We start from the raw sequence: 27,360 nt of genomic DNA on the forward strand, positions 1-27,360 counted from the left end.
GGAAGCATAGATGAAGGAAAGAACTCGAGTATAGTGAACTGGAAATATTTCTTGTTCACTGTAAACTCTAGTTTTTTTCTTCTATGATAGAAAGAAAGAAAGCAGTTGCAACTGCAACTCGATGTAGTACACAGATGTAAGCATAGAGTTTCTTCTATTGATGTAAGCACTGTACTTCTTCTTCTTCTGCTTGTCTAGTATTCCTCCATAAAAAAAAAAGATAGAAGAAGGAAAGAACTCTGTAAACTCTAGTTTTCCCATGAGTTTTTTTTTCTCCATAATAGAAAAACATGAAGAAAAAATATGGAGGAAAGTTTGTTTTTTTTTCTCTATTGAGTGAACTCGATCTAGTACACAGATGTCAGCACTGTACTACCTTTTCTTCTACGCGGGTTATTGCCATTTGTCTAGAATCTGTGATTCGATTTTCCAGAAACTCTATGGATTTTCCTTTCTTTTTTTCTCTCTCTCTCTTAGGAAAATAACATGGCATCATGAATTTACAGAGTTTTCGCTGTCCGGTGCAGTGTTTTAACCGCATAAACTCGCTGAAAGCGATCGGATCGGTTCAGGATGCTGTCGCCTTTGAAATGGTAAGTGATCGTGGCAACATGTCTTTCGTTCGTTTGGAAAGTCTCATGTTTGTCGACGCATGCACCCAGTTTAGCTTGTCGTCAACGGTGCTTTGCGACCTTGCGAATGTGAATGAATTGAAAACTAAGGGTAGTTTATTTTCAGCCGAAGAAAGACGCATTTGGTTGTTCACTTTTAACTGCTAATTGCTACGTGGGCAGTTACGACTCAGTTTATAACTTCGGCATTCATGTGGGTTAATCACCGGCAAGCGGTTAAACGTTCGCCGGCAGTTGCCACAAAAATGCTGCATACACAGTGCGGTCAAGCCGTGTTTGTTTTGTTTCATAGCCGGTTGCTTTCAGATGCGTTTCAGCTGAAACTCATTGCTATATACCTTTAGGGTATCCAAGTTATTTCAAAACGTTTCAAAGCGACCAACTCTTTTCATCATATGGAAACTCAAGAAGTACAGTCTAGCCCGCTTATAACGAACCTGACGGTCACGCAGATTGCGTTCGTTGTATCCGATGTTCGTAGTAAGGGGGGGGGGCACATCAGTGATTACCACGTTGAGTGGTCTTTCGCGTTGCATTCGGTCATAGAAAAGCTTGTTCACCGGAGCCAGGGAAGACAACAAACGGTTCTTCCCACAGTTGCCGAGCTCGAGCAGGAGCTTCCTTTTTTTTCACCATGTAATGCTCGAAATGAACATACCACTCAGCAAACAGTCGTGTGTCATCCCTATACCCCGTTTCTAATCTAAAGCCTAATGGCACACTCGTCGAATAAACAAAAGACTAGGAAACATTCTTAGGTCACTGGCCCCACAGGAGGCGCAAGGTTTTCAATGGCGGGGCTGAGTTTGTGGCACCTCCTCGTTAGCTAACAGGGTTGTGTGGCCACAATTGTTCGTTGTATCTGAGACGCTGTGCCATTGCCGTAATACATAATAAGCTCATAATAAGTGAGCGTTCATTATAACGGCTACCGTTTTAAGTGGGCTCAACTGCAATGTCAGCGCACGTTAAAGAACCTCAGATGGTCGAAATTTCCGGAGCCCTCCCCTACGGCGTCCCTCATAGCCTGAGTCGCTTTGGGACATTAAACCCCAATAAACCAACCAACCAACCAGTATTTTTGTGCAGTTGCCGTCAGCAATTATAGATGTACTCTATAAACGTTGGACGCCACACTCTTTTGTGCAAAGGGTTATAGAGATGTTAGACTTTATTCACATATCTGAGTAATGTAGGCGGTCTTAAACAATATATAAATTTTATGAGTTGACATTATGGATTAGTCTTGAGAGCAGATTGGAAGTCTCATGGATTGGTGACAGTAATATAAATATTTCATAAGCGTACACCTTCCCTCATATCAGAGCCTTAAAGATATTGTAGTCGTGGAAGCACGATGTGGTACCAGTTTTAAGAGGCGGCATCAATTTTCTGCCGTCATCAAACAATAGCAGTACAACGGGCATGAGTCTTTCATGGGCTTAGGGTGCATTTATAGTGCTTTATGTTAAATCTTAATACACGGTAATTGCTTCAATTTGTGTATGTCTTTGCTTAATGCTGTAAGTCGTGTAAACTCAAAGACTGGAACTCATGTTTATATGCATGTTGAAAGGTAATCAGACCTAGCTGCCATATATAACCACGGCTGGAACAAATATATGGGTGTAAGGAGATAGCGCCACCCAGCGGCGTTCGTGAGAAGAAGACAAAGCACGAGGAGCGCGTGCGGAGGGGAACGCGGGGCAGGTCGAAGAGAATTACGTGGCAGAGAAGAGAAGAGCGCGGTGGGCGACGGACGTGGACGAGTTCTGCTGGCTCCCCGAGTTCCGGGCTTGGGCCTTAGCCGCAGACATCCGGGCCACCAGACCTGGACTTCCATCGTCGAGAGCCTCAACCACCAGGCCCAGGCGCCACTCTTCTCCGACCACCCGTCAGCTGCTCCACACAGGCCGCCTCTGGCGCCTACGTGACCTTTTCCGGGATACCAGACCTGGGAACCGTGCCGGGTGCCCACGAACGCTGACGCTGCGGTAGCGTTTCATCGACGTTGGAACGCCAAGAGACTCCTTGACTGCCCGACACCCAGCCAGTCCTCCCGCTCGTTGCTCGAATAAGACAAGTAGTGTGAACTTTCCTCTTTGACTCTTTTTCCTGCATTTATCATAAGCACTTTGTTCTGTTCCCCCGTGTGTTTTTCCCGTGTATTGTTGCGTTGTTCTCTTGTTCCTTTCCTTTCTTCTCGCTCGTATTGAAATTGGTTTCCTTTCCGATAAAAGCCGCCTCGTTTATTGTTTGTACTTTTGTGTTTATTTAAAATAAGACCTGCAATAAATTTGTGAGGACTCTGTGAGATTGCAGGTCTTATTTTAAATAAACACAAAAGTACAAACAATAAACGAGGCGGCTTTTATCGGAAAGGAAACCAATTTCAATACGAGCGAGAAAAAAGGAAAGGAACAAGAGAACAACGCAACAATACACGGGAAAAACACACGGGGGAACAGAACAAAGTGCTTATGATAAATGCAGGAAAAAGAGTCAAAGAGGAAAGTTCACACTACTTGTCTTATTCGAGCAACGAGCGGGAGGACTGGCTGGGTGTCGGGCAGTCAAGGAGTCTCTTGGCGTTCCAACGTCGATGAAACGCTACCGCAGCGTCAGCGTTCGTGGGCACCCGGCACGGTTCCCAGGTCTGGTATCCCGGAAAAGGTCACGTAGGCGCCAGAGGCGGCCTGTGTGGAGCAGCTGACGGGTGGTCGGAGAAGAGTGGCGCCTGGGCCTGGTGGTTGAGGCTCTCGACGATGGAAGTCCAGGTCTGGTGGCCCGGACGTCTGCGGCTAAGGCCCAAGCCCGGAACTCGGGGAGCCAGCAGAACTCGTCCACGTCCGTCGCCCACCGCGCTCTTCTCTTCTCTGCCACGTAATTCTCTTCGACCTGCCCCGCGTTCCCCTCCGCACGCGCTCCTCGTGCTTTGTCTTCTTCTCACGAACGCCGCTGGGTGGCGCTATCTCCTTACAGAAGGCCCCCTCTTCGGAAGTTTTTTCCAAGGGAAAGAACTCAACTTCAGGAGAGCGACACCAGACGCGTTCGACGATCGCAACACAGAACACCGCACCACAGCGCGCACACTACACACCACACACAATACGACGGTCGTCAATGTTCGAAGCGTTCACAGACCTTCGCACACATAGCACAGAGAGCACATGGAAAGTCAACGTAAAGCGTCCATAGAGGGCGAAGAAACACGGAAAGCATAAAAAGTAGATAGCCGACACTCAGAAACAAACATGAACAAACAAAAACAATTCCAACAACAGGTGTGGGCTACGTTCTTCCGTATTCCATTGTTCACATCAAACCACTTCACCGTCGCGAGAACTTTTTCGGCTAGTACTTCCGTTTTCCTTTGTGAAACCGTTTTCTCCAAACCGACCTCGGTTTCCACCATGATTTTACATGTTCCCGTCCTACGATGTTATTCACTCTGTTCTCCGTTGCCTTCGACACAGTTTGCTGACACATATCACACGATCTGACATAACTCTTAATGTCAGCCTGTACACCGGGCCAGTAAAACTCACTGAGCACCCTAGCTATTGTTTGCCGTATTCCATGATGGCCGGATAATGCACTCTTATGTGCCAACTTAAGAACTTGCGTGCGTAAGCCCTTCGGTACTACCGCTTGCTCAACGACCTGGCCGGGACACACTTGGTACGACCGGAAAAGAACTCCGTCATCTGTATCAAAAGAGTGGGCGGTCTGTCCCTTGCCATGAAATATTTGCCCCAACTTCCTGCGACACACCTCTAAGGTCGGGTCTTCTTCCTGTTTGAGGCGAAACTCCAGCCGTGACAAGTGGAGTGTGTTCAGAGTGGGGCTTTTACTACTCTCTGAAACTTTTGCTGTCACCATAAGGGAAGGAACATCGACCGCACCCGTCATGGCAAGGGAAACTGCCTGATCAGTCAGAACTGGGGGGTCAACCGGGAATGGAGGTTTAGCCCCGGGGACATTGCCTATTATAATGTCGTATAAGGGTGTAGACAAGCAGCGCGCGATGGCCTTACCCGAGAAGTATGGAGAAGAAATCACCACCTCCGCTTCCGGAACTTCTACACGGGTCCCATTGGCCAAGAATAATGCAGCCTTTTTCCCTGTTAGTGCCGCCGGCGGTACAAGAGACTCACGCACAACAATACCGGTGCTGCCCGTATCCCGTAATACCGAACCATGCTGGCCGAACACCTCACCGTGCGCCACGGGCATAGCAGTTTCCACCGGGTTGGAAGGACAGACCATCTCCCCCAACTGGCCCTCTACGCGCGTTACCTCTGCAGGGTTATCGGGATGTGAGTATCGAGGTGTCATGCAACAGGAGGACTCCTCACGGTCTCCTGGCCTCTTAGCTTTGCACGACTGGGCATCATGTCCTACCTCGCGGCACCAGGTGCAATACGACTGCTTCGGCTTCGTCCGACAATCCGCCGCCTTGTGCCCAGTCTTCTCGCAAAGAAAACACCGCAGGCGAGATTGTGAACCTGAAACCTCGTCCTTGGCTTTATTCATCGTATGCTCCCCCTGTTCTTTGAAGAACAACAAGTTATTTTGCCGCTGTGCTTCAAGAAAATGATCGGCAGCCTCCGCCAGCTTGGCAACTGTCTTGCCCTCCCGCTCACGTAAGAAAAGGGCTAAACGAGAATGACAGTTGTTCAGAAATTGTTCGCTCACGACCATCTCGCGAACCACCTCAAAAGTGCGGCCTTCTCCCCGCATCTCGACCCAACGGTCAAAGAAGCTAAACAACCTGGCAGCATATTGCGAGGCCGTTTCTCCATCCTGGGGCTTGCTCTGGCGAAACTTCTCTCGGTATCCTTCCGCGGTGAACCTAAACCTCTGAAGCAAGGCAAGCTTCGCTTTGTCATAATCCACGGAATCCTCAGGCGAGAGCCGACCGAAGACCCTAAGTGCTTCGCCACCAAGGCACAAGCTCAACGCCGTTGCCCACTTTTCTTTTGGCCAACCCTGCCCCGTGGCCACATGCTCAAACCTCTTTAAGTAGGCATCGAGGTCATCCCGCGCTTCATTGAACTGTGGTATGAGACTGTGCGGGTTAATGGAGCTAGCCGGTGCGACGCTACGCTCTCCACGGTCACTCGGAGGATTTGCGCCACCCTCCATGAGCCTTATTTGTAGCTGCAAGTTCTGCGCCTCTAACTCCAAACGTTCCTTCGCAGCTTCACGCCCCGTCTCCAAATTCCGTGCCTCTAACTCCAAATTCCGTGCCTCTAACTCCAGTTTCTGCTTCGCAGCCTCACGCTCCGCCTCTAAATTCCGTGCCTCTAATTCCAATTTCTGCTTAGCAGCTTCACGCTCCGCGGCTCTCTCTTCCCGTGCCTTACGAAGCTCGTCCTCCACCCACGCTCGTAACTCCGCGCCGCACAAGCCCATGCGCTCGCCTAAAGCAACCAAATCTGAAGCGCTCATATTGTTCCTAAATTAACACAACAGGCAAATGAATAAAAACCGACCTCGTCCTGTCGTAGTGGACGCCAAATTTGTGAGGACTCTGTGAGATTGCAGGTCTTATTTTAAATAAACACAAAAGTACAAACAATAAACGAGGCGGCTTTTATCGGAAAGGAAACCAATTTCAATACGAGCGAGAAAAAAGGAAAGGAACAAGAGAACAACGCAACAATACACGGGAAAAACACATGGGGGAACAGAACAAAGTGCTTATGATAAATGCAGGAAAAAGAGTCAAAGAGGAAAGTTCACACTACTTGTCTTATTCGAGCAACGAGCGGGAGGACTGGCTGGGTGTCGGGCAGTCAAGGAGTCTCTTGGCGTTCCAACGTCGATGAAACGCTACCGCAGCGTCAGCGTTCGTGGGCACCCGGCACGGTTCCCAGGTCTGGTATCCCGGAAAAGGTCACGTAGGCGCCAGAGGCGGCCTGTGTGGAGCAGCTGACGGGTGGTCGGAGAAGAGTGGCGCCTGGGCCTGGTGGTTGAGGCTCTCGACGATGGAAGTCCAGGTCTGGTGGCCCGGACGTCTGCGGCTAAGGCCCAAGCCCGGAACTCGGGGAGCCAGCAGAACTCGTCCACGTCCGTCGCCCACCGCGCTCTTCTCTTCTCTGCCACGTAATTCTCTTCGACCTGCCCCGCGTTCCCCTCCGCACGCGCTCCTCGTGCTTTGTCTTCTTCTCACGAACGCCGCTGGGTGGCGCTATCTCCTTACAATGGGGTTCTGAAACATTGCCACAGACATTGTAAAGCCTTGACATAAGAGATGAGGTGCGCAGGACAACCAGCAAAATAGGACTGGGCAGCTGTCCTAGTTGTGCACGTTTTTCTTTTCTTTTTTTTTATTGAGGACTCTGTAGCAGCCACAGATTTGACATGAGCAGGCCTCGAATATGCTCCGTTCTCATTTTCTCGTTCTGTTGTGTTTTGTGCTTGCACCGCAACAAACTAACCAGCAGCCTACCTGATCAGTCTGCCAGATTGCTGTAATGTCCGTGCAGGCTGTCCGGCGGATCTCCTTCGGCCAGCAGTACACCCGAGAGCAGCAGGACCAGATCCTGAAAGTCCTCAACAACTCGTCAGAGAAGGAGCTTCGCAAGCTCGCCATCGGCCCGTCGAGCATTATGCGCATTCTGCACCACCGGGAAGAGAACTGCGGCTTCAGCAGCATGGACCATGTCAGTGCCATCAGCGGCATCCATGCGCGGGGACTGGCACGCATCTGCGAGGCCATCGTTTACGGGAAGAAGCCCCAGGAGAAGAGGCTACCCGACCGGGGCAGTAGCATCATCCCACCCCTGACACTGGAGAGGATAGAGGTGGGCCACTACACTGCAATAGCGCTGGCCTACCAGATATTAAAATGACCATAAACCGCGGATAAAAAGTTCTAGGTGGTGTCTTTCACGGTAGCTTCTTTTGTTTTCGTGCTTTCTAAACTGGACGTCAAGACTGCTCAGTTTAGTTCAGCTCTGTTTATTTTCCTTAAAGGCCCCCCTTCTATCGGGGGTATTACATAAGGGGTGGGATTTTAATGAAATGAGCAAACAAAACAGCAAATATTGTTTAGCTCTGAAGGTGATCGGTTATGTGTTCTTGAAAAGTAGAGGATGAAGCAATGTTGACGATGTCATGGGGTAGGCCGTCCCAGTCCATTGCTGCTTGAAAGAAAAATGAACCAGAAAAGGCGACAGTTGCGATGGCTGTCGTAAATAGGGTGCTTGGGCCTATTCAAGCTGCTATTATACAGCTTTTTGACCAGGGAACCATTCCAGAAGTTTGTATATGTCTAGAAGAAATAAATTCATTTCGAACCGACTAAATTTCAAGGATGGGAAATGTGTAGATTGCGCCCAATCCACCATGGTGGTTCAGTGGCTGTGGCATTCAGCTGTTGAGCCTAAGGTCGTGGAGTTGAATTCCAGCGCTTCGTGCTCAAAGGTGTGATTGCTGCTCTTGCATTCATGTCATCCGCAGTTGCACTGGATAGTGTTTGGAATATGCAAAATTCTGCACATTGTACACAATGCACTGCAGCCAAAGAATTCTACGAATTCATGTCATCCCGAAATTCGTGTCAACCGTGATCGTACATCGAGATTCTACTGTAGCTTAGTGTTTAAAACACATTTTGTAACATCACACCAGTTGATTCCACTAGTTCATCCCCACATTGTTTTTCTGCATTGAAACACTAGACTCTCAAGCAGTTGCTCTTGAAATGCGAGTTGAGAAGGTATCACTTAGGTTATTCGTTTAACATGAAAAAACGTTTGCAATTTCATCGGGTCTTATCATTCCCCCATGAAATGTGGGTCATGTCATTGAAGTGCGAGAGCTTTGGAAGTCCCGGAAAAACTTTCAAGGTCTGTAAAGTGTCTCTGGAGAACCATCAGATGGTGGCCGCTGTTGTATAACATCAGCTTGAGTAAAAAGGTCGCAGCTAATTTCATATGCTTTGAAAGGGAGCATTGGGGGCTTGGGGTTAGCCAGTGTCAATGCTTCTCTCTCAACTTCCAGGGTGTCAGCGACATAGTGGCCATAGACGTGAGCCCCCCGTACTTGACGTGGACGCACGTGACCCAGGACAACTCTGTGCTTGCCCTGGAAAGAGTCAAGTTCCTAGAAGACAAGGCACGGCCTCACCTGTATGTTTACTATGATGCGGTAAGCCTTAGTGCAAGACACATCCTTCCATCTGAGGGTAATCTTGTAGCAGAGTGCAATGTGGCCATGTTGAAGTCATAGTGCTTAAAGAAAGGCTCTGTGTGTTCATACTGCACACAATTTTCACGATGTTTTCTGAGGTAGAGGTAAAGCTACGATGAGAGGTGCTGCCATAAGTGCTAGCTTCTCTCTTTTAACTGGCTCTCCTCTGAATTGCATGTGTAAGAACATTGGATTAGATTAGGAGACAACTGCAGTCATGTAGTTTACAATATGCTACCAAATTTACCAAAGGCAGTGAAGTATGGGAAGCAGTAAGGGAATGCATCTATCAAAGGTAAGTAGTGACTTCATATCCCAGCTGTGAGAGAGAAATAGCCGAGAGGATAAGAACAGGGTGCAGAGATTTTGGCAGGTGCTCTTGGGTCACGAATAATAGCTTACGAGTATCCCTTAGGAGGAGCTTCTGTTATAACAGTTGCATTTTGCCAATACAGTCGAGCTCGTTTATAATGGGCCCATTTATAATGAACGCTTGCTTAGTACGAATTGAAATTACGCGTCGTTCAAGATGCACATGAGGGTTGTGGTACCGAGCCTCAGTCAGAACAATTTTCATGAACATGACACCCGGTTCTTTGAGCTGATGATGATTTCCGTGTACAGTATAATAAGCTCACCATGGCTCGAGGTTCACATTATAGCAGTCTGATCTGTTATGTTTAGACCACATACTCTGAACTTCATGTTGGTACAAGCTATTGTTACGTGACAATGAAGTTTGTTATAATCGAGCTCGCCTCTCCTTGTATGTGGGGTAACGAAAGGGTTCTGAAGTAAATTGCAGATAATGCAGAGAGCTATGATAAGGCAGTTGATAGAGGCAATGTTAAGAGATAGGAAGAGAGCGTAGTCAATTAGGGAAAACAAGGTAGTGAAATGCACATGGATTCCTAGAGGTAATGGAATAGATTCGAAGAGAAGGTAAACATAGGAGGCAGCAGGGAGCCGGGTAGGCAGATGAGGTTAGGAGGTTTGCTGGGATAAGCTGGCCGCAGCTGGCACAGGACAGGCAGGGATAATTGGGGAGGATGCTATGGGAAAGACCTTTGTCCTGCAATGGGCATAGCTAGGCTGGTGATGGTTATGATAACAGACATGCAGTTACATATACTCCACTGTTACCAAAACCTTTTGCTAAACATGCTCTCAGTTGCTTCAGTATAACATTACTACTTGGGTATGCTGCCCTGCAGCTGCATACTTTGTGGCAATGACTTATGGCAGTGAAGCATGGTTGCTGACATAGGTGCTTACCACTTATGACAGAAGCCAACAGCCACTGAAACCAAAGGGCACAGGGGATTTTTTTTTAAATCAATTTATTTATTTTGTGGTGTTGATCAATTTAGAATATTACTGAATATGTTATCGCTTAAAGCTAATTGATTAGAAAAGCAGAAGAAAAAACAACCACTTATGGTTATTTCTGGCTATTTTGAGAGTACCAGTTTTGGCTTGCCCAGAGACTGAAGCCAGTAGCCAAGATGACACTGCTGTTAGCTTGGAGGCGGAATGCTGTGCGTGTGCTGTGCGATGTCAATGCACGTTAAAGAACCCCAGGTGGTCGAAATTTCCGGAGCCCTCCACTACGGCGTCCCTCATAGCCTGAGTCGCTTTGGGATGTTAAACTGCCATAAACCATAAACCAAACTGCTCTTAACTGTTACAGAGCTAGCCTTTTTGCTCAGTGTTTGTTGCTAAGCCGTGGCCTCCTTCACGGGAATACGCAGTATACAGTTTTTGACTAACAGGCTGCACAGGTGACACCTTGTAGGCTTGGGAACTGCTTCTTGCCAGCTGTCGAGATCAAAAACTGTGGGATTAAGTGCTAACAAAGGTTCTTTGATACCGCTTTTTGGGGATTTGGAATGCCCCTTGAGACCAAAAAGTCCGAGCATCCTTTGTTGTCGAAAATGCGTGCCCTATGGCTGCCTTCTAGTATGGGCGAAATAACGCTGGCAATTTGTTGCGTTGCAGCAGAGGGTGGCTGTAATTTGATCAAAGTAACAATTCTTTGCCAGGCACAAAGTTTATCCAGCGTGCATTGAGAACAGCTGCACGACAGGTTCCCATATCAGAAGTCTGTTTCACCCTGGGGTATTCTATGAAACACGCCAAAGGTACATCGTCAGTGAGAGCTTGTGGTCATCACATTGTCCCTCGTCTGGTGTAGTTGTGTTTCCTGCTGCTTCGAAGATGGATCTCACTCAGCTTTTAGTCCTAGCACAGCTGTGCAAGTACGTCTCAATGTCATTGTTCATTGCCTGTGTATGTGTGTGATTCAGGTGCAGCAGGTGCTGAAGCAGCTGCCGACGGCGAGCCTGTACGTGGTGGAGCAGAAGCAGCAGCGGCCCAAGGGCGGCGAGGTGGTGCACACCCAGAGCCAGCTGACCGTGCAGGCCATGCTGGTGGCACTGCTCAGCCACGGCAAGCTTCTCCAGCCACAGGCAAGTCCCCATTGCTGAATGTCAGGGGTTGGGCTAAGGACCTTAGAATGCGATCTCCTTGTAATTAGCACTGCCAGATTCGATATCCCAGCCTATTGTTAAAGGTCTTCATTTTAAGGCAGAAGCCTTTAATGCCTCATCGTTGTAAGCAGGGGTTGTCGACAGAAATGTCACGCTTTTCAATTGGTCGAAACGGTCGTGACGTCACAGTGCGCAAATTTCAAACGGGGCCAGTTGTACTTTGGTTAGTAACCAATGCAACCAATTAAAGGGATTGTATAGTGATGCTCCAACTAAGTGGGACTGAGTTTAGTTCATTGCTTAATTAACCAATTAGCCTAATTAAGCTTTCGTCAGACCAGACAAATAAATAAAACCGAGAAGGAATTTGGTTGAGTTCGGGAATCGAACCAGGGTCTCAGGAGTGCGAGACGAGCACAGTAACCACTCCGCCATGCCAGCTCGATGGTTTGGAATGAACAAAGGCGCGTCTAGTGAATATGTAGTGAATATGGACGGCGTCTTCGTTCACTCCCATCTTCCTCCCTTTTCTTAAAGGTGCACTGAAGAGGATTCTGAACATGTCTTTTTGCCGCGGGAACTCGATCCACACGTTCATAGCATTCTTAGAAACAGTGACTTATTGCCCTCTGTGGCCGATTTCCCCAATTAAAACGAATTAACGTCCGGCTCCCGCCTTCTTTTTTTAATTCTGCCTCGTACAGTGGGCGGAGTTGACCAACGCGTGGAGCGCCTTTCACCCAGTCCCGTGGAGGCTTTGCTTTCGCTTTATTTTGTTTTTTAGGTTTCCATGAATAAATAGTTTCATTCGCAGCTAATATAGCCGCAAAATAAGCCCGAAGAAATAAAAATACGCGCGGACTATTTGCTACTACGGACTACTACGTATTACTCCGCTGATGGCAGAGCGGCAAGCCGCCACGGGACTGGGTGAAAGGCGCTCCACGCGTTGGTCGACTCCGCCCACCGTACGAGGCAGAATTAAAAAAAAAAAGGCGGGAGCCGGACGTTAATTCGATTTAATTGGGGAAATGGGCCACACAGGGCAGTAAATCGCAGTTTCTAAGAAAGCTCGGAAGGTGTAGATCGAGTTCCCGCGGCAAAAAGACAAGTTCAGATTCCTCTTCAGTGCACCTTTAAGGTGAGGTTCAGGTGTCCACTGAGATATAGGAGACAGATACATTTCCTTTCCTCAAAAACAAATTTACCGAGGATGAACGGGATGGTGTTCTGTGGATTCCCTGGCAGCGTAGCAATAAGCTATTGGGTTCCACACTCAGAGGCAAAGCTTAACATTGTAAGCACACACCAGTGGCACTAGCAGTGACACCGCGCTTAAGGCTTTCGCCTCTCCACGCTTTAGGTCAACAAAGCGCCCCCCCCCCCCCCCCCCCTGAATTTTTTACCACTTCCAGTAATGATGTGCCAATAGTAGCTCATCGGTACCACATTTTATTGTTTAACCCTTTCAGGTGCCATTTTTTGTTTTGACTGAAATTATTTTTTCACCTAAGTAGTGTATTCTGGCCTCAAGAAAGGGAATTTGTTGTTTTCGAACATGAAAGGCCAGCAGGTAAGTTTTTACAACGATGTGGAGAATTGCGTAGAAAGTGTCAGATTTGTTAGAAATAGTAACATCGAAATGTTCTCATGTGTCAGGTAAACACCCAAGGGATCCTGGAATCACTTTGTGTTTCGAACATTCATATTACGCTCAAAATTGAGCAAAATGTTATCACTCACGGCAAAATCTGCCTGCACAAAAACGGCGGACAAAGTGCTGCCTAGCTCACTCTTATGTGAAATATTATTTACTGCATTCGCTGCATGGTACAAAAAAGCAACTTATTTGAAACAAGAAGGGTGCTCAATTTGACTGAAGTAATGAAATAACTGTGAAGTGCTCCAGTTTCTCAGAAAAAGGTGCAAGTTTGCCATTTACACAATTGTGTACAAAGTACCTGAAAGGGTTAACTACAGGCATGTTAGTGGTCACGTATCTTCTTGTGCATATCTGATCGGAGTGGAAAATGTATTCTTTTAATCTGTGAAACAATCTATTCATGTTTACTTTCACATAAGTTGAGTTTGAAGCTTCGCTCTTGTAAAAAGAAAGGGTGAGGGCCAATCAGGCTGACTAAGATTTGCCTCCCATCCCCTCACGTATGATAGAAGGATTCAGATTCCAATTTCCCATGTCTCTTTGAATGCTGTGTACATAGTTGGCAGGTTGTGTTTGAGTGAAACTTGCTACTGTGCTCAGTCTAGGTGCGATTTCATCATTCTATGAATTTCCTAGTATCCTGCCTGCCTTGGTGTACTTTCAGCCTCTTTCGCAGTCACAGTCTGCCTTGTTGGACATGAGCAACCGTCATTGTTTAGTGTACTGCAAAAGGCGGCGCGGTGTAAGGTTCATCAGTGCTTTTGGCTCCGCGGCTTGGTCTGCATTTCATGCATTACGCTGAGTGAAGACATTTCAGCTACGAATGAAAACATCCTTAGAAGTGATTCAGTGCAGGACTGTTATGCTTTCTCATAAAAATGTGGCCTCTTAAACACGGTAGCTGTATTTGAGAGGTTTCAACAGGCGTGGTTAAATAAACTGTTATGAGATTTGCCACAGAACACGAAACATGCCAACCCTGAGGCCCAGTAAAGTCATATTAACCCATTGGCTTCCGCGGCCGGCGATCCGCCGGCCGCGCCGGCTGAGGCCAAAGTCACTTTGGCCGGCGAATCGCCGGCCGCTCAGAGAATGGTTTGTTTTGGGTTTATTCAATAGATGGCAGCACAGCACAACTTGTGTAGTGATTGGTTCATGTGTTTTCCACCAGATGGACTCAGTTGTCCACTGTCTGAGGTCAGTTTTGTTGTTTTTATCGACAAAAAGTTCGCAATCCCGTCTCTTTCCAAACATGGCGTCGCAGAGAAAGCGTGGTTTGACGGCGGAAGAAATTCTCAGTCTTGTGTTCGAGAGTGATGACGAGAGTGACAACTGCGATGAAGAGGATGTTGTGTCAGATGACGCAAGTGACCGGATTACGGACACTGACAGCGACAATGAAGACAACTTGTGTTTAGCGCAAGATCCGTGCGACTCTCGGCCACCATCTCCGAAGGCGCGAAAACTAGAAGACTGGCAATGGGAAGCGGATGACACAGTGGAAAAGGTTGTGAAGAACACCTTTTGTGGACAACCAGGCATCAAACGAGCCATCCAGCTACAAGTAGGTGCAAATCCCAGTGCTCTGGCAATGTTCAACGCTCTCCTCGGAGACGAGATTTGGAGCACCATCGCATTACACACAAATGCCTTTGCATGCGAGAAACAGCGTTTGCATCCTGATCCCAGTTGGCATGAAACAACACCGGATGAAATTAAAGCTTACTTCGCTTTGTGTGTGCTTATGAGCCAAGTAAAAAAGAGCAGCATTCAGTCTTACTGGTCAACAAGAGCTGTTATAAGCACACCATTTTTTGCTTCTGTGATGTCGAGGCAGCGTTTTTGGGCACTCTCAAAATATCTGCATTTCTGCGACAACTCTCTCCCTCAGAGTGGAGATAAGCTGTGGAAGTTGCGCCCTGTGCTCGACCACGTACTGAAATGCATTGATACAGCATATGATCCCGAAGAGTGTCTTGCAGTTGATGAAAGCCTTATGAAGTTTCGTGGTCGGCTGTCCTACGTCCAGTTTAACCCCTCGAAACGGGCAAGATTTGGACTTAAGTTCTACAAACTGTGCGAATCTTCTAGCGGCTACTGCCTCAAATTCTCGATTTACACAGGAAAAAGTGAGAAGACTCCAGTTACCGCTGGATTGTTGTGCAGTGAGGCGGTTGTAATCGACCTTCTAGAAAAACGTCTGCCCGATGGCCACTCAGTGTTTATGGACAACTGGTATTCTTCGCCGTTGCTATTTCGCCAGCTAAAGGAAGCTGGTTCGAATGCGGTCGGCACAGTCCGCCTTCACCGAAAAAACATGCCAAAGGATTTCAAGGCGAAGCTTCAAAAAGGCGAATACAAGTCCCTCTTTGCGCGAGGCATCATGGCCCTCACTTGGCAGGACAAAAAACAGGTCACAATGCTGTCAACCTGCCACAGTTCAACTGGTCTCACTGATACCGGAAAAAAGGATCGCAAGAATGGCTTGCCAGTTCTGAAGCCGCAAGTTGTAATCGATTACAACCGAAACATGGGCGGAGTGGATCGCGAGGACCAACAACTGGCTTCCTTTCCAATTATGCGAAGATACGCCAAAGGCTACAAGAAAATCTTCTTTTATATTATGGACATCGCAGTTTACAACAGCTACGTCCTCTCTGCCAAAACATCAGGCAAGCGGCTCCACTACACAGACTGGAAAGTTAACCTCGCAGAGGAGATTCTCGAAGCGGTTGTTTTGCCCCAGTACCATGGTCGACGTAAACCGCCAGTCGCGGCTACACCAATGCGGCTGCAGGCTTCCGAGTGGGCTCATTTTCCTCGACAAATCCCACCAAACAAAATAAAGCAGAATCCATCAAGGCTATGCATAGTCTGCAAGACACACGGGAAAAAGTCGGAGAGCCGGTGGGAATGTGAAAAATGTGAAGTTGCACTTCACATGCCTGTGTGCTTCAAAGCTTTCCATACACGCAAGTCATATTAGACAGGATGATGCAGCGAGCCCTTCCGAACAGAATAAAGTAAATTTTGTCTTTCTACGACGTGTGCAGCGGAATTTATCGCTTTTTTTACAGAGCGGCTCGCGCGCCGAACGCGCGTCGCTATTGCCGCGCGGAATACCAAGCAGGAAACGCCGCGGAGGGCGCGGAAGCCAATGGGTTAAGGTTACGGGTGGTAACATTTGAATTAAATAGCACCTTGCAGGGAAATTGTATGCATTAAATGGTTGACCCATGGAGGAGCTTGGCCGTGTAAGGTGTGACACAAGTACAACGGTTAGATGTTAGAATTAGGGTTGTGTGAATATTCAGGTTATTTCGGATATTCGGTCGAATGTAATAAAGTGTTTGATATTCAATTCAACACGAATGTTTGGTATTTCAAATTCAAAATATTCGTTTCGAGCAAATAACATATCTGGAATGCTTGCTTCATGTGGTTTTGGTTCAGCGTACCTCCTTCTCCAAAAATTTACACCCGAATTAAAAGAAAAAAAAGTGTGGCCCTTAAACTGAGTTTATACGGTACTGTCATTTGTATGTTTCAGAACTTTAGAATAGTTAGAACGGTCAGTACATTCTTAAAACCATCATTAATATCTATCCCTTTCAGTGTCAACTGGCATAGGCGGACCCACCCTCCAAATTTTTTCAGTTGTCATTCGCATGAAATGACATCGTGTGTAGCAAGGCCACATGACTGAACTATGTGACTGAATCCCTGAATACATTCTTCCACATTCTCCTCACACTAACAGCCAAAACTGAGGTCACTCCCTGCGACTGTTCCTTCAACTGACCTTTATCCTCGCAGGTGGTTTCCGTCAAGTCGTCTGCAATCACAAACCTCTTCGATCTCAACGTTGGCAACGAGCGAGTATCTGGGCAGGAGGCTCTAAGGAAGCTGATTGACGAGGGGACGCTGAACCTCCAGGGCAAGCTGAGGAGTGCCTACTTAAAGGAGACGTCCGTCAACAGGGAACACTTCTGCGGGGTCATGTTGCTTGCCAGAGCATTTTACATGCTCATTGAAATGTAAGAAGAGGATGTGGCAAGTGATCCAGAAAGGGGACTTTGTTGAAATGTGTACTATACTTCTAGGAAGTGTACAAATGTTATGAACCAGGAGATGCTGCTAATGCGTTAACAAAGAAAAACCGTTTCTGCCGACCTGTATTAGAAAGGTCTGGTCAATACAAGGCTGCATACATCTGGATATAAAAATGCTTTGTACTTATATCGTAGATGGAATAATCCGTTGATGCAATAAAACAGTTACTTCCACATATTCTTGCTCATTATAGAGCAGACTGTCTTGTGTGCCTGGTTCTCCAAATTTTAACATGAGAGCTTCAAGAAGCTCATGTTGCAGAAAAATGTCTGGGGTTAAACGTGGCTTGAACCTAGTTATACAGTTGAAAGCTCTGTTAAGCATGATCGCCACTTTCTCAAATTAAATGTCAAGGTCGAAGCTCAAGGTCAGGTACCCAGTGGTCATAGTCATATGAACACACGGTCATACAATCATACCTTGGGCCATATCACCACGCAGCTAAGTTCAGTTTGACCTTGTGAGACACTGAAGGTCATTGTCGATGTGGTGGCCTGTCTCAAATCAAATGTCAAGGCCAGAGGTCGGGTACCCAGTGGTCAAAGCCATAGTAGAGAATGATCAATTCTGCACATATGGGCATTAACCTATTAAAGCTACCTCGTCATAACCGTAAGGCGGAGCTCAAGTGTCCCCTCTCAGTTTTTTCCCTCTATGTGTCACAGAAATCATGGTCGCATGAAATGGGATGAGGATGCAGAACAAGAGTGTGAGCGTGACGTGGGGGGGAGGAATAGAAATTTGAACTGAAGGAGTCATGTTCAAGCTGTTTCTTAAGTTTTCAGGTGCTTCAGTTAAATATTCACTCGTTTATTGAGTTCCATTTCTCGGGAAGTACGACCATTTGGAACCTGTTATGGAATGGGCATCTTTGAGAATGCCAGCAGAACATTCCTCATGGCCACGATATCGGTGGGGTGCATGAAACAGTGCTCTGTACACAAGTTGGCAATCTCAGTTCAATGCACTTGATGGCTGTGATGCGCATCTAATCTCTTCCTTTTCTTTCTTATTCTTAGTTCACCTTTCTTAAATGCATTTATAACCACTTAAAGGTGCACTGAAGAGGAATTTGAACTTGTCTTTTTGCCGCGGGAACTCAATCTACTCGTTCCGAGCTTTCTTAGAAACTGCGATTTACTGCCCTGTGCGGCCGATTTCCCCAATTAAATCGAATTAACGTCCGGATCCCGCCTTTTTTCTTAAATTCTGCCTCGTACGGTGGGCGGAGTCGAACAACGCATGGAGCGTCTTTCACCCAGTCCCGCGGCGGCTTGCCGCTCTGCCATCGGCGGAGTAATACGTAGTACTCCATAGTAGCAAATAGTCCGCGCGTATTTTTATTTCTTCGGGCTTATTTTGCGGCTATATTATCTGCGAATGAAACTATCTATTCATGGAAACCTAAAAAACAAAATAAAGCGAAAGCAAAGCCTCCACGGGACTGGGTGAAAGGCGCTCCACGCGTTGGTTGACTCAGCCCACCGTACGAGGCAGAATTAAAAAAAAGGCGGGAGCCGGACGTTAATTCGTTTTAATTGGGGAAATCGGCCACACAGGGCAATAAGTCACTGTTTCTAAGAATGCTAGGAACGTGTGGATCGAGTTCCCGCGGCAAAAAGACATGTTCAGAATCCTCTTCAGTGCACCTTTAATATCACTGAAGCCACCATCTTTTGCTGCAGCTGAGCTGTTGGTCAGGGAGGAGGGATGTCATTGTCAAGAAAGTAAAAGTGCAGTTAATATCTCATTCGGGGTGGACGTTATGCAAATGAAAATTGGGCACAAAGAAAGGAGACATGCAGTGAACGTCTCACTTCTCGCTGGACACCTCAACCAAACCATTGAAAAAAGGATGAAGGAAGGAGTGAAAGAAGGGAGAGAGAGAGAAAGGTGCCATAGTGGAGGGCTTTGCATAAATTTCTACCTCACTGGTGTGCTTCAGTGTGCACCAACATTGCACAACACACAAGCATCGTTCTGCATATTACTTCCATTGAAACGCAGTTGTTGCAGCTGCTAAAATTTGGTCCCGCATCATCATACTCTGCAGCTGATATGCCAGCCACATGGCATGAATGATGCATGTTGGAATCACTAACTTTACTGATTGAAACAATTTGACACGGCGTCTCCAGTTAAGGGGGGACATGGGTCTTAAAACATTTTTTTTTATTTATCGACCAAATGCAATGAAACTGCCAAGACTTATTCAGTTTTTTCTGCTGATTTCAAATATGCAATTTGTTTATTTCTAGACCAATTAGTTCCTGAGATATTAATATATATCATGTCATTGTCTGCTCAAACAATAGAAAAAAATGGGCCACCAGAAATTTAATTTTAATATGTGAGTAGATACTACAATGTGTGAGGAATGCAACGCTGGAAGCAGTTTTCAGTTTTTTGTCCATGTGGACAAATGGGCTTCAAATTAGTTTCATGTGTGTCATGTGTTTTCTGGCACTGTATGTCTGGTTAACTCACCTGAAAACTAACTATTGAACCCATTTGTCCACACGGACAAAAAACTGAAAACTGCTTCCAGCGTTGCATTCCTCACACATTGTAGTATCTACCCACATATTAAAATTAAATTTCTGGTGGCCCATTTTTTTTCTATTGTTTGAGCACACAATGACATGATATATAGTAATATCTCAGGAACTAATTGGTCTAGAAATAAACAAATTGCATATTTGAAATCAGCAGAAAAAACTGAATAAGTCTGTGCAGTTTCATTGCATTTGGTCCGTAAATAAAAAAAAAAATGTTCTAAGACCCATGTCCGCCCTTAAGGCGTTCACTTAACTGTCTTTTTCAGAACCATTCTCTAACACCCCTGAAAAGGAGGCAAGCATTATTATTAAAACTGAGAACACAGCACTTCTTTATTCTCGAGCAGATTCACAAGCTACAAAAATGCGATAGTAGTTCACAGGTGCCTATCTCTCGCGCAGCCGCTTGACGAACGACAGGTGGGAGTTGTTGTGAATGCCAAAGTCCCGCAGAAGTGCCTTGTCGTCCCTGAGCAGTTCGCCTTCGAAGGAAAGCCAGTACGTTTTCCACACATACTTCCAGCTCAGCACACGCTTCACTCCCTTGCGAGCCTACACAAAAAAAGATGGACAGATGACAGCGGTTCACTTCAGGGGATGAAAGCAAGAGTAAACGGGAAATGCATCAAAGGTTGGTTGCTTCATGCCATTTATACTCTATACAGTTTCATATATAGACTCATACATCTATACAGTTTCACACATAGCAGGCTGCGAAAGTAGTGCATCCACGAAACCGTATTACTCCGCCATGTATCATTCGTCCTTCTCGAAACTTTGGCGAGTGTTTGACGAGAACAAAGAGCAGTAAAAAACGGAAAGGTAGCACTGAAAATCATTGTCAGAACTGTGAGGCAGTCAGTGTTCGGGCTCTCTGGCTATAATTTTCACCGAGTGCGGGACTACTTTTTAAGCAAGTATGGAGCGAGAGTGATTCGCCCTTCGAGCACCGTATCATACCGCCACGTCATTCTTACTTCTTAAGTCGCGATAAGTCGCAGGACGAAAAGATGGCGAGAGGTGAAACGAACCACAGGAGGTAGCCATTCACGGTACTTGAGATATGCCGCAATAATATGCCTGTGGTCACCATGGGTTGTATGGCGAACTACTTTTTGGGTGCGGACTTAGCCTGTGCGAACAGGCGCGCTAGCTTCGGCAGCGTTGCCTGCTATTTATGAAACGGAGTATAGTGTACTGCAAAATACCTTTACCTTTTAAGGGGAGACGCCGCTTTGCGCCTCCAAAAATGGCCAAAAAATCAATTTTTTTTAACGTGAGAGTGCTAAGAAGCTTGTGAGGCGGAGAAACCGGCGTTGGCATCGTCGGCTTAACCACAGTCTAAGGCTGTCGCCGCTGCCGCGGCTCCATTGCATCGTTGGTGCCGGAAAAATGTTGCGCAAGCTTTCAACTTCTTGCGGAGGCCACCAGGAGTGCTGGGAGTGAGTGCGATGCCATCGTTCGTCCTTGAGGAAGCGGCCACAACGTGTGGGGTTCCGTGGTGCCTTTTGAATGCTACAGGGGTCCCCGAGACTACAAAAATCGGGACCCCTGCTGCAACATGTTAACAACCCCTGATGCAAACAATCAATGTGAAATAGAGACTAATACGCAGTAAATAAAAAATGAAACCTCAACAGTAACTACTACAAACCTTAGCTTCGTTACACCCGTTCCTCAAAAATGGCCCAATGCTAAACCTAAGCTATCACTTTTTCAGCCTCTCTCTCTTTATATGCCAGATTAATGTCACCATCACTTACCCATCATCATTCGTCAAAAATTTAATTAGTCTCCTATGTATATATAAAAAAAAAATCCGCCATTGTTACTATACTTTTTACTGATCATTTCATTCCTTATGCAATTCCCCAAAGGGTCATTAAGGATATAAAATGCGAAACAGCAAATGTCCCTCAAAGAAGGCTTTCCAGCCAATGGCATCTGGCTATTGTCGTGACATCACCGTCACCAGCATTTACTGCAGCTGCTAGACGGATATTGTGGCTGGATGGCAGGTGCAATGGCAGGTGCATGACAGGGTGCATGGTAGGTGGTGCCCGACCATGGAACCAGCGCTAAGTAGGAGCAGTCATGGGCATACCATGCGCAGTGTGACGTGACGACGCAGGGCCTTCTTCAAGTCCAGCACCGTGGCCTTCTGCTCGACGACGACCGTGTAGTAGTCGTTGTCAGCCTTGTGCACCACCAGGGACATGGCCTGACCGTGCTCGAGCGCCAGGTAGGACTTCAGCTCATCAGTGGTCACCTCGGGGTGCAGGTTGTTGAGCAAGGGGTCATTGCTGCAAAGGAAACAATGCGGCAAAACGATTTAAAAAGATGTTCACAGCAGAACTTCCCAAACTTGCATCGCAGCAGCTGATCCAGGAAGAAAGAAAGATGGTTTGACTCTAACGGTGCAAAGACATCTAGTCAAAGATCTCCACGGTGAACATAATTGCTGGTCAGTTCAAGGCGCAGTTCAGGAACCACTTTTCGAAGCCTTTCAATCTAGATGACCTGAGCAAAAGGCCAGGGGAAAGCTTGTACCGATTGGAAAACCGGCGGGCACACTGCGGCAGCACTAAGGATTGAACCTTGCCCATTCCTCATATAAGGCAGATCCTCAAAACTTCTAGGCCAATAATACAGTCTCAAGAAACAGGAAAAATTTAGGGCGGTCCACTCTACGGAGAACACGCAAGTGTGTGGCCGCGCTCTTCGAAGCGTCCGTGTGTCTGATGCAGCCACGCATCAAAGCGAAGTGGCTGATGATTTGAAACACCACCACCTCCATGTCATCTAAGGTTGTGGTTTTGTGGTTTTTTGGGGTTTAACGTCCCAACTAAGGCTGAGGCTATGAGAGACGCCGTAGTGGAGGGCTCCGGAAATTTCGACCACCTGGGGTTCTTTAACGTGCACTGACATCGCACAGTACACGGGCCTCTAGAATTTCTCCTCCAAAGAAATTCCAGCCGCTGCGGCCGGGATCGAACCCGCGTCTTTTGGGTCAGCAGCCGAGCACCATAGCCACTGAGCCACCGCGGCGGCTGTCATCTAAGGACAGGCGTGATTGCACTTAGAATGAAATTGTGTGCTTCATTTACTGCATGAGGCATTTTTTCACACATGCACCTCATGATGTGCTGCGTACAACTGGTAAGCACGTTCACCAATGCAAATCGCTGCCAAACAGAATAGTGACAATCACCACATTCTAACAAGTGTGTGCGCATGTGTAAGGGGGGGGAGTCCTTGAAAAAGACAAACAGAAATAAAAATAAAAAAAGTAATGCACCAGCTACCTCACCTGATGAGGGCATGTATCTTTTTGTCAGCGATGGCCATTGCTTCCTGAAATGACAGCACTTTGTCGGCTGCATTGTCGGGAAGCGGGACATCGCCGTTCTCTGGCTCGTCTACCCCTGGCTCCGCCTTCACCTCTGCCTCTGCGTCAGACATGGCTTAGTTCGGCTTCTCCTCAGTCGACTCTTTGAAACCCAGTTTTGACCACTCTTCTTTAGCCATCAAGTTCCTGGAATTGAACAAACGATAATGTAAGCTTCACAATGAATGCCCAGTTTTGCAAAATGGGCTTTAAATGGCCTTTCACTCCAGCTGCTCAACAGTACTTAAATGTAGTTTTGCATGCAACATTTTCAGCGCACATTTCACTCTTGAAGCATAAAACATGGCATGACAGGGTTTAAAGTCCCCAAGCTACGGTGCACACTACAGTGAAGGGCTAAGGATTAAATTAGACCACCTGGGGGTGCTCTAGCATACACTGACATCACACTGCACATAGCAATTTTCAAGATTGATTTATATCAAAATTAAGGTGCCACAGCCAGGGTTCGACCCCGCACCATCAGCCTCATAAGCCAGACACCAAACCTGTCCAGCGAACGCGGCATTGTCCTTGAAGTATCCTTGCTATCTCATTTACCAAAGTCTGTGCCAGAGAAAACAAAAACAGAACTTCTCTGAAATACATGTTTATGTATGGTACCTTCTTTGATTCAGCCATCTGGTTGTACTCTAGGGAAACCTAATTCTGTCACAGAAACTTATCCGAAGTTAAACATGGCTGAAGATATCTTTTAAACTAATAAACTGTGGGTAGCAAATGTAGGTGCTCACAAGGGGCTAGGAATGAATGAACCTTGTCTTATGAAAGGCAGCTCGGAAGAAATTGATCTGTAAGAACAACCATGCACTTTTAATGAAATCCTGAGAAGTTCAGAGGTGCTTCCTCACATACAGCATGCCAGTAGCCCTGGACACTTACCAACACCGCGGATCTATCTACAGCTACTGTCACTTTCCCATTTTATGAACTGATGGGCAGGTTGGTCTAATATGATGGGCCAACTCGTCCATTTGGAAGTCACCACCACCACATTAACTGGGTCTGTGACATTTATTGTCTACAACAAAAAAGAACAGAACAAACATGTTCCAGCGACTATTAGCATGCACGCAAGAGCACCCGCAGTAAAATATTAGTGCCCGGCACGCCAATGCAAAACCCAAACCACGTTTGCTCTACGCATCGGCCTGCACTTGAAATTTATTTGAGTACTATCTTCAAGTGCACGAAACTGGAAGTTTCCAGCAATCGCTTTGAACGCACGCCATTGCAGCCATTGGCCCGAAATAATGCATGTCAATGAAGTGATGAGGGAAACGGTGCCGAAGACAAGCATTTGAAATATATTCATTAAATCCCGCGGACGTCGAAAGCCATCGAAAGCACACGGGACAAGCCCGAAAGGAAGCCAAGCGAATCCGAAAAAAAGTCGCGAGCGGTTTCCTATTATAGAGGCTAGAAGTTTTGACTAGTGTCATGAGCGGGCGCCCTCGCCAGCCGCCGCGCCGAAACCTGTTTCGATGCTAGCGTAGGTGGCGCTGTTCGCGGCAGGCGAGCCGAGAAGACCGATGCCGCCGCCGCAGCTCCTCGTGTCGCTCGTCGAGTGAAAGGGCTTCTTTCTCGTTTGTTTCCGCTTCGCTCAATTCGTTCCTGATTGCCTGGCATGTTTGCACGCAACGCATGACAACGCATTTGATAAAATGCATGTCTGCCTAGCCTTCCAGCAGTTCAGCGATGAGATTTTGAATGGTCTTTTTTTTTTACAAGGATAAGCTCGACAAAATTTTCCGTACTACTGAGCCAACAGAACGATTTGTGAAGCTCATGGAACGCTTGATATTTGTCATGGCATCAAGGATGCCCTCCAAAGGGCTTCGCCCAGAGTAAGCAAGTGCGAGCTTTCTAAAGAATTTCTAGCTTTTTTGAATGAATGGGAACGGTACGCCGCTCAGCACGGCGATGGATTTCTCAGTGCAGGGACTGCCCTCGGACTTCGTGTGACGCTGAAAAGCACACTGTCACTTGTGAATTATGTGACGCGTCATCAATATATAAAATACAAATATCTCCTGACAGCCAATTGGAGCCACGACAAATTGGAGAATTCATTTGGAATTGTAAGACATTCATTCGGCTGCAATGACCACCTCTCCAGAACAGTTTTTTCTTATAGTAAATGACTTTGCCTTCTACAAGGTCGCCAAGGAATGGAAATTCACCAGCTGAGGTTGTGAGTTCTCTTCTGCAGCTCTGTGATGTAAGGAAAGAAAAGGCGGCACAGATAAATCGATGATCTCTTGGACGAGGGAAATCTCGCACATGCTTCAGCAGTGCTGCAAGAGCAGGACACCATGTTTGACCGTAAAGGCTGTGTAGAAAAGAAAAGCGACAGCCGACTCACTTTTTACATGTCGCTGGCTGCGTTGTCAGGAAATATTCTCGTGAAATATTCCCGTGGCCCTTCGCATGTGCATCTTGGCTATATCTTGCCCCTAGAGGCTGATGTAAATGCGAATGCCTCACTGACGAGGCAGGATGACCATGGAGGTTTGGTGAACGCTTCAAAGCGCATTGAAGTGCTAATAACTGCACTAGAAAATGCATTCACTGCCTTTTTCAGCAGAAACAAGCTGCATATGCTGGTAGCATGATGTCTTTTTTACATTTTCTACAAGGGCGTGAACTCCAAGAAGTTGCAGCGAGCACTCCCGCGCTCTTACAAGGGATATGATTAAGTTTTATGTATTGACGAGGTAGCATTTTTTTACTAAGTCAATGAGCAAAGATAAGGCGTCCAATAGCGGGAAGCAAAAGCTGCTCGAGGCGGTGCCAATGAAACTGCATCAGCGAAATGTTCCTGTAAACAAACATTCCGTTACTGTGTTCTGTTCCCTTATTTATGTGATTACATTAATTGTATTCGGGGCTGTAACGACCATCCGCGAGTGGTGCCTTCCACACGTGAGGCCGTAATTCCGCTCGGTCGCTATCCGAGAGAAGCTCAAACTCTTGGATGACGAGCCTTTCTTGTTTTTGCGCATGTCGTGTTGTGCTCGTTCCTTTCCCTTTGTCGCTGTCTTGTTGCCCACTTTTTCTTTGTTCCTTTTTCTGCGAAAATGGGTCAACCAAAGCATAGAAAAGCAAAAATATAACTGCTCGCAGCTTCAACAGGCTGTGTCCACCTGAAGCAGTAGCTTCGAAAGTGGTTTGCTGAGAATACCGCTTCTGACCGACGCCGCATGCACCGCAGAACATATGGACTCTCGTATTATATTTTATGCTTTGACCAGACGAATATCGCAGCCGTTCCAGCGAGATGCGCGCAGCGAAACGCGTTTCCCGGCATTGCTGCCGAGCGCGCGCACAACACGGATGGATGGATGGATGGATAGGAGCGCCCCCTTTGAAACGGGGTGGTGGCAATTGCCACCATGCTCAGCTTTTCTTTATTTATTATTTTTTTTGTTTACTGTGTTGGCAATTCTCATTAAGATTCTCCATCAACTTTGCCTACGGTTTCCTACTATTCTAACCTTATGCCACATCTCTGCTTTTCAGCCACCAATCCTCCAATCGCTTTTTGCTGACTTCCACTGCAGATTTATTTACATGACCACTGTTAAAAAACCCTAGGGCCTCAGAAAGAGTGACTGTGCCTGCATCGACATCCGGATGGATACCATCACACCTGCTAGCGGCAGCGCCATCTGTGAGCCGTCATTGCAAATCATTTCCACACCGCTGGCGCGTTCACGACACTAGTCAAACCTTCTAGCCTCTATATTCCTATGTCGCGGTTAGCCGGCGAGTTCCAGGCACCTCGTAAAAAGGATTTTCGCAACCTCGTACAGAGATCTTTTGGCAAAGTACGAAATTTCTCAAAGTGCTCGACAACACTTACCTGTCCATCCTGCATTTCAAATAGTTCTGGGCGAGATGCCTGCAAGGCTCCGCGTTACCGTCGTTGTCCTTCAAGCAGAGAAGGTATTGTAGGACTCCCTTCTTGCATTCGCCTTAAATGAACGAAACGGAAGACAATGCGGTCACTTGAACATTGCTCGAAACGTCGACATTTCTAGATAAGTTCAGCTGTCGGTAGCATAGAGTTCAGCCGTGAAAACAATTCCAAATCGAGCTTCTTACCTTCGTGGTCTAGTGGGAAACTTCCTTTGTCGGGCGGCTTGGGAGTGAAGACCTTCTGGCCAAATGTTACCGATGACATGACAAAACCATTACAACTTAACGCGAAGCGGGTAGCAAAACGCTATATTAACTCTATGGCAAAACGAACTGCGCTGCGTCTCTGTGGGTTGATCGTGAACTCGTGAAC

At 46.9% G+C, this 27,360-nt stretch overlaps 2 protein-coding genes across 4 annotated transcripts; one reads left to right on the forward strand and one right to left on the reverse strand.

Moving 5' to 3' along the window:
• Nucleotides 1-457: 457 nt before the first annotated feature.
• Nucleotides 458-17,276, forward strand: LOC149330548 (transcription elongation factor, mitochondrial-like). 2 transcript variants are annotated; one of them, XM_089561170.1, is made up of 5 exons: nt 458-593; nt 7,106-7,444; nt 8,646-8,792; nt 11,141-11,302; nt 16,803-17,276. In XM_089561170.1, the coding sequence occupies exons 1-5, from the start codon at nt 495-497 to the stop codon at nt 17,025-17,027; spliced, it is 972 nt and encodes a 323-aa protein (XP_089417296.1). In that variant the 5' UTR covers nt 458-494; the 3' UTR covers nt 17,028-17,276. The 2 variants fall into 2 exon arrangements, with proteins under 2 accessions (XP_089417296.1, XP_089417298.1); XM_089561172.1 differs by having other exon boundaries at nt 7,127-7,444.
• A 2,683-nt stretch (nt 17,277-19,959) lies between these two features.
• LOC149330549 (U11/U12 small nuclear ribonucleoprotein 25 kDa protein-like) lies at nt 19,960-27,043 on the reverse strand. Of its 2 annotated transcripts, none has more exons than XM_089561176.1 (4): nt 26,932-27,043; nt 22,968-23,192; nt 21,762-21,960; nt 19,960-20,209 (listed from the first exon to the last, which is right to left on the reverse strand). In XM_089561176.1, exons 2-4 carry the CDS (start codon nt 23,117-23,119, stop codon nt 20,045-20,047), a joined length of 516 nt encoding a protein of 171 aa, XP_089417302.1. In that variant the 5' UTR covers nt 23,120-23,192; nt 26,932-27,043; the 3' UTR covers nt 19,960-20,044. The 2 variants fall into 2 exon arrangements, with proteins under 2 accessions (XP_089417302.1, XP_089417303.1); XM_089561177.1 differs by lacking the exon at nt 26,932-27,043 and adding an exon at nt 23,801-26,237.
• Nucleotides 27,044-27,360: the final 317 nt, after the last annotated feature.

This window comes from Amblyomma mixtum, chromosome 9 (assembly GCF_055824585.1).
Source record: "Amblyomma mixtum isolate Tamu chromosome 9, ASM5582458v1, whole genome shotgun sequence".
In the NCBI taxonomy this organism is placed as follows: Eukaryota; Metazoa; Arthropoda; class Arachnida; order Ixodida; family Ixodidae; genus Amblyomma; species Amblyomma mixtum.

What these genes read in the sequence shown, in the direction of transcription:
- LOC149330548 (XM_089561170.1), top strand. Translation starts at nt 495, where the DNA reads ATGAATTTACAGAGTTTTCGCTGTCCGGTGCAGTGTTTTAACCGCATA. An exon ending in ATGCTGTCGCCTTTGAAATG is followed by an intron (nt 594 to 7,105) that starts GTAAGTGATCGT and finishes TCAGTCTGCCAG; the next exon opens with ATTGCTGTAATGTCCGTGCA. An exon ending in TGTATGTTTACTATGATGCG is followed by an intron (nt 8,793 to 11,140) that starts GTAAGCCTTAGT and finishes TGTGTGATTCAG; the next exon opens with GTGCAGCAGGTGCTGAAGCA.
- LOC149330549 (XM_089561176.1), bottom strand. Translation starts at nt 23,119, where the DNA reads ATGTCTGACGCAGAGGCAGAGGTGAAGGCGGAGCCAGGGGTAGACGAG. An exon ending in AAGATACATGCCCTCATCAG is followed by an intron (nt 21,961 to 22,967) that starts GTGAGGTAGCTG and finishes TTTCCTTTGCAG; the next exon opens with CAATGACCCCTTGCTCAACA. An exon ending in GTCACGTCACACTGCGCATG is followed by an intron (nt 20,210 to 21,761) that starts GTATGCCCATGA and finishes TTTTTTGTGTAG; the next exon opens with GCTCGCAAGGGAGTGAAGCG.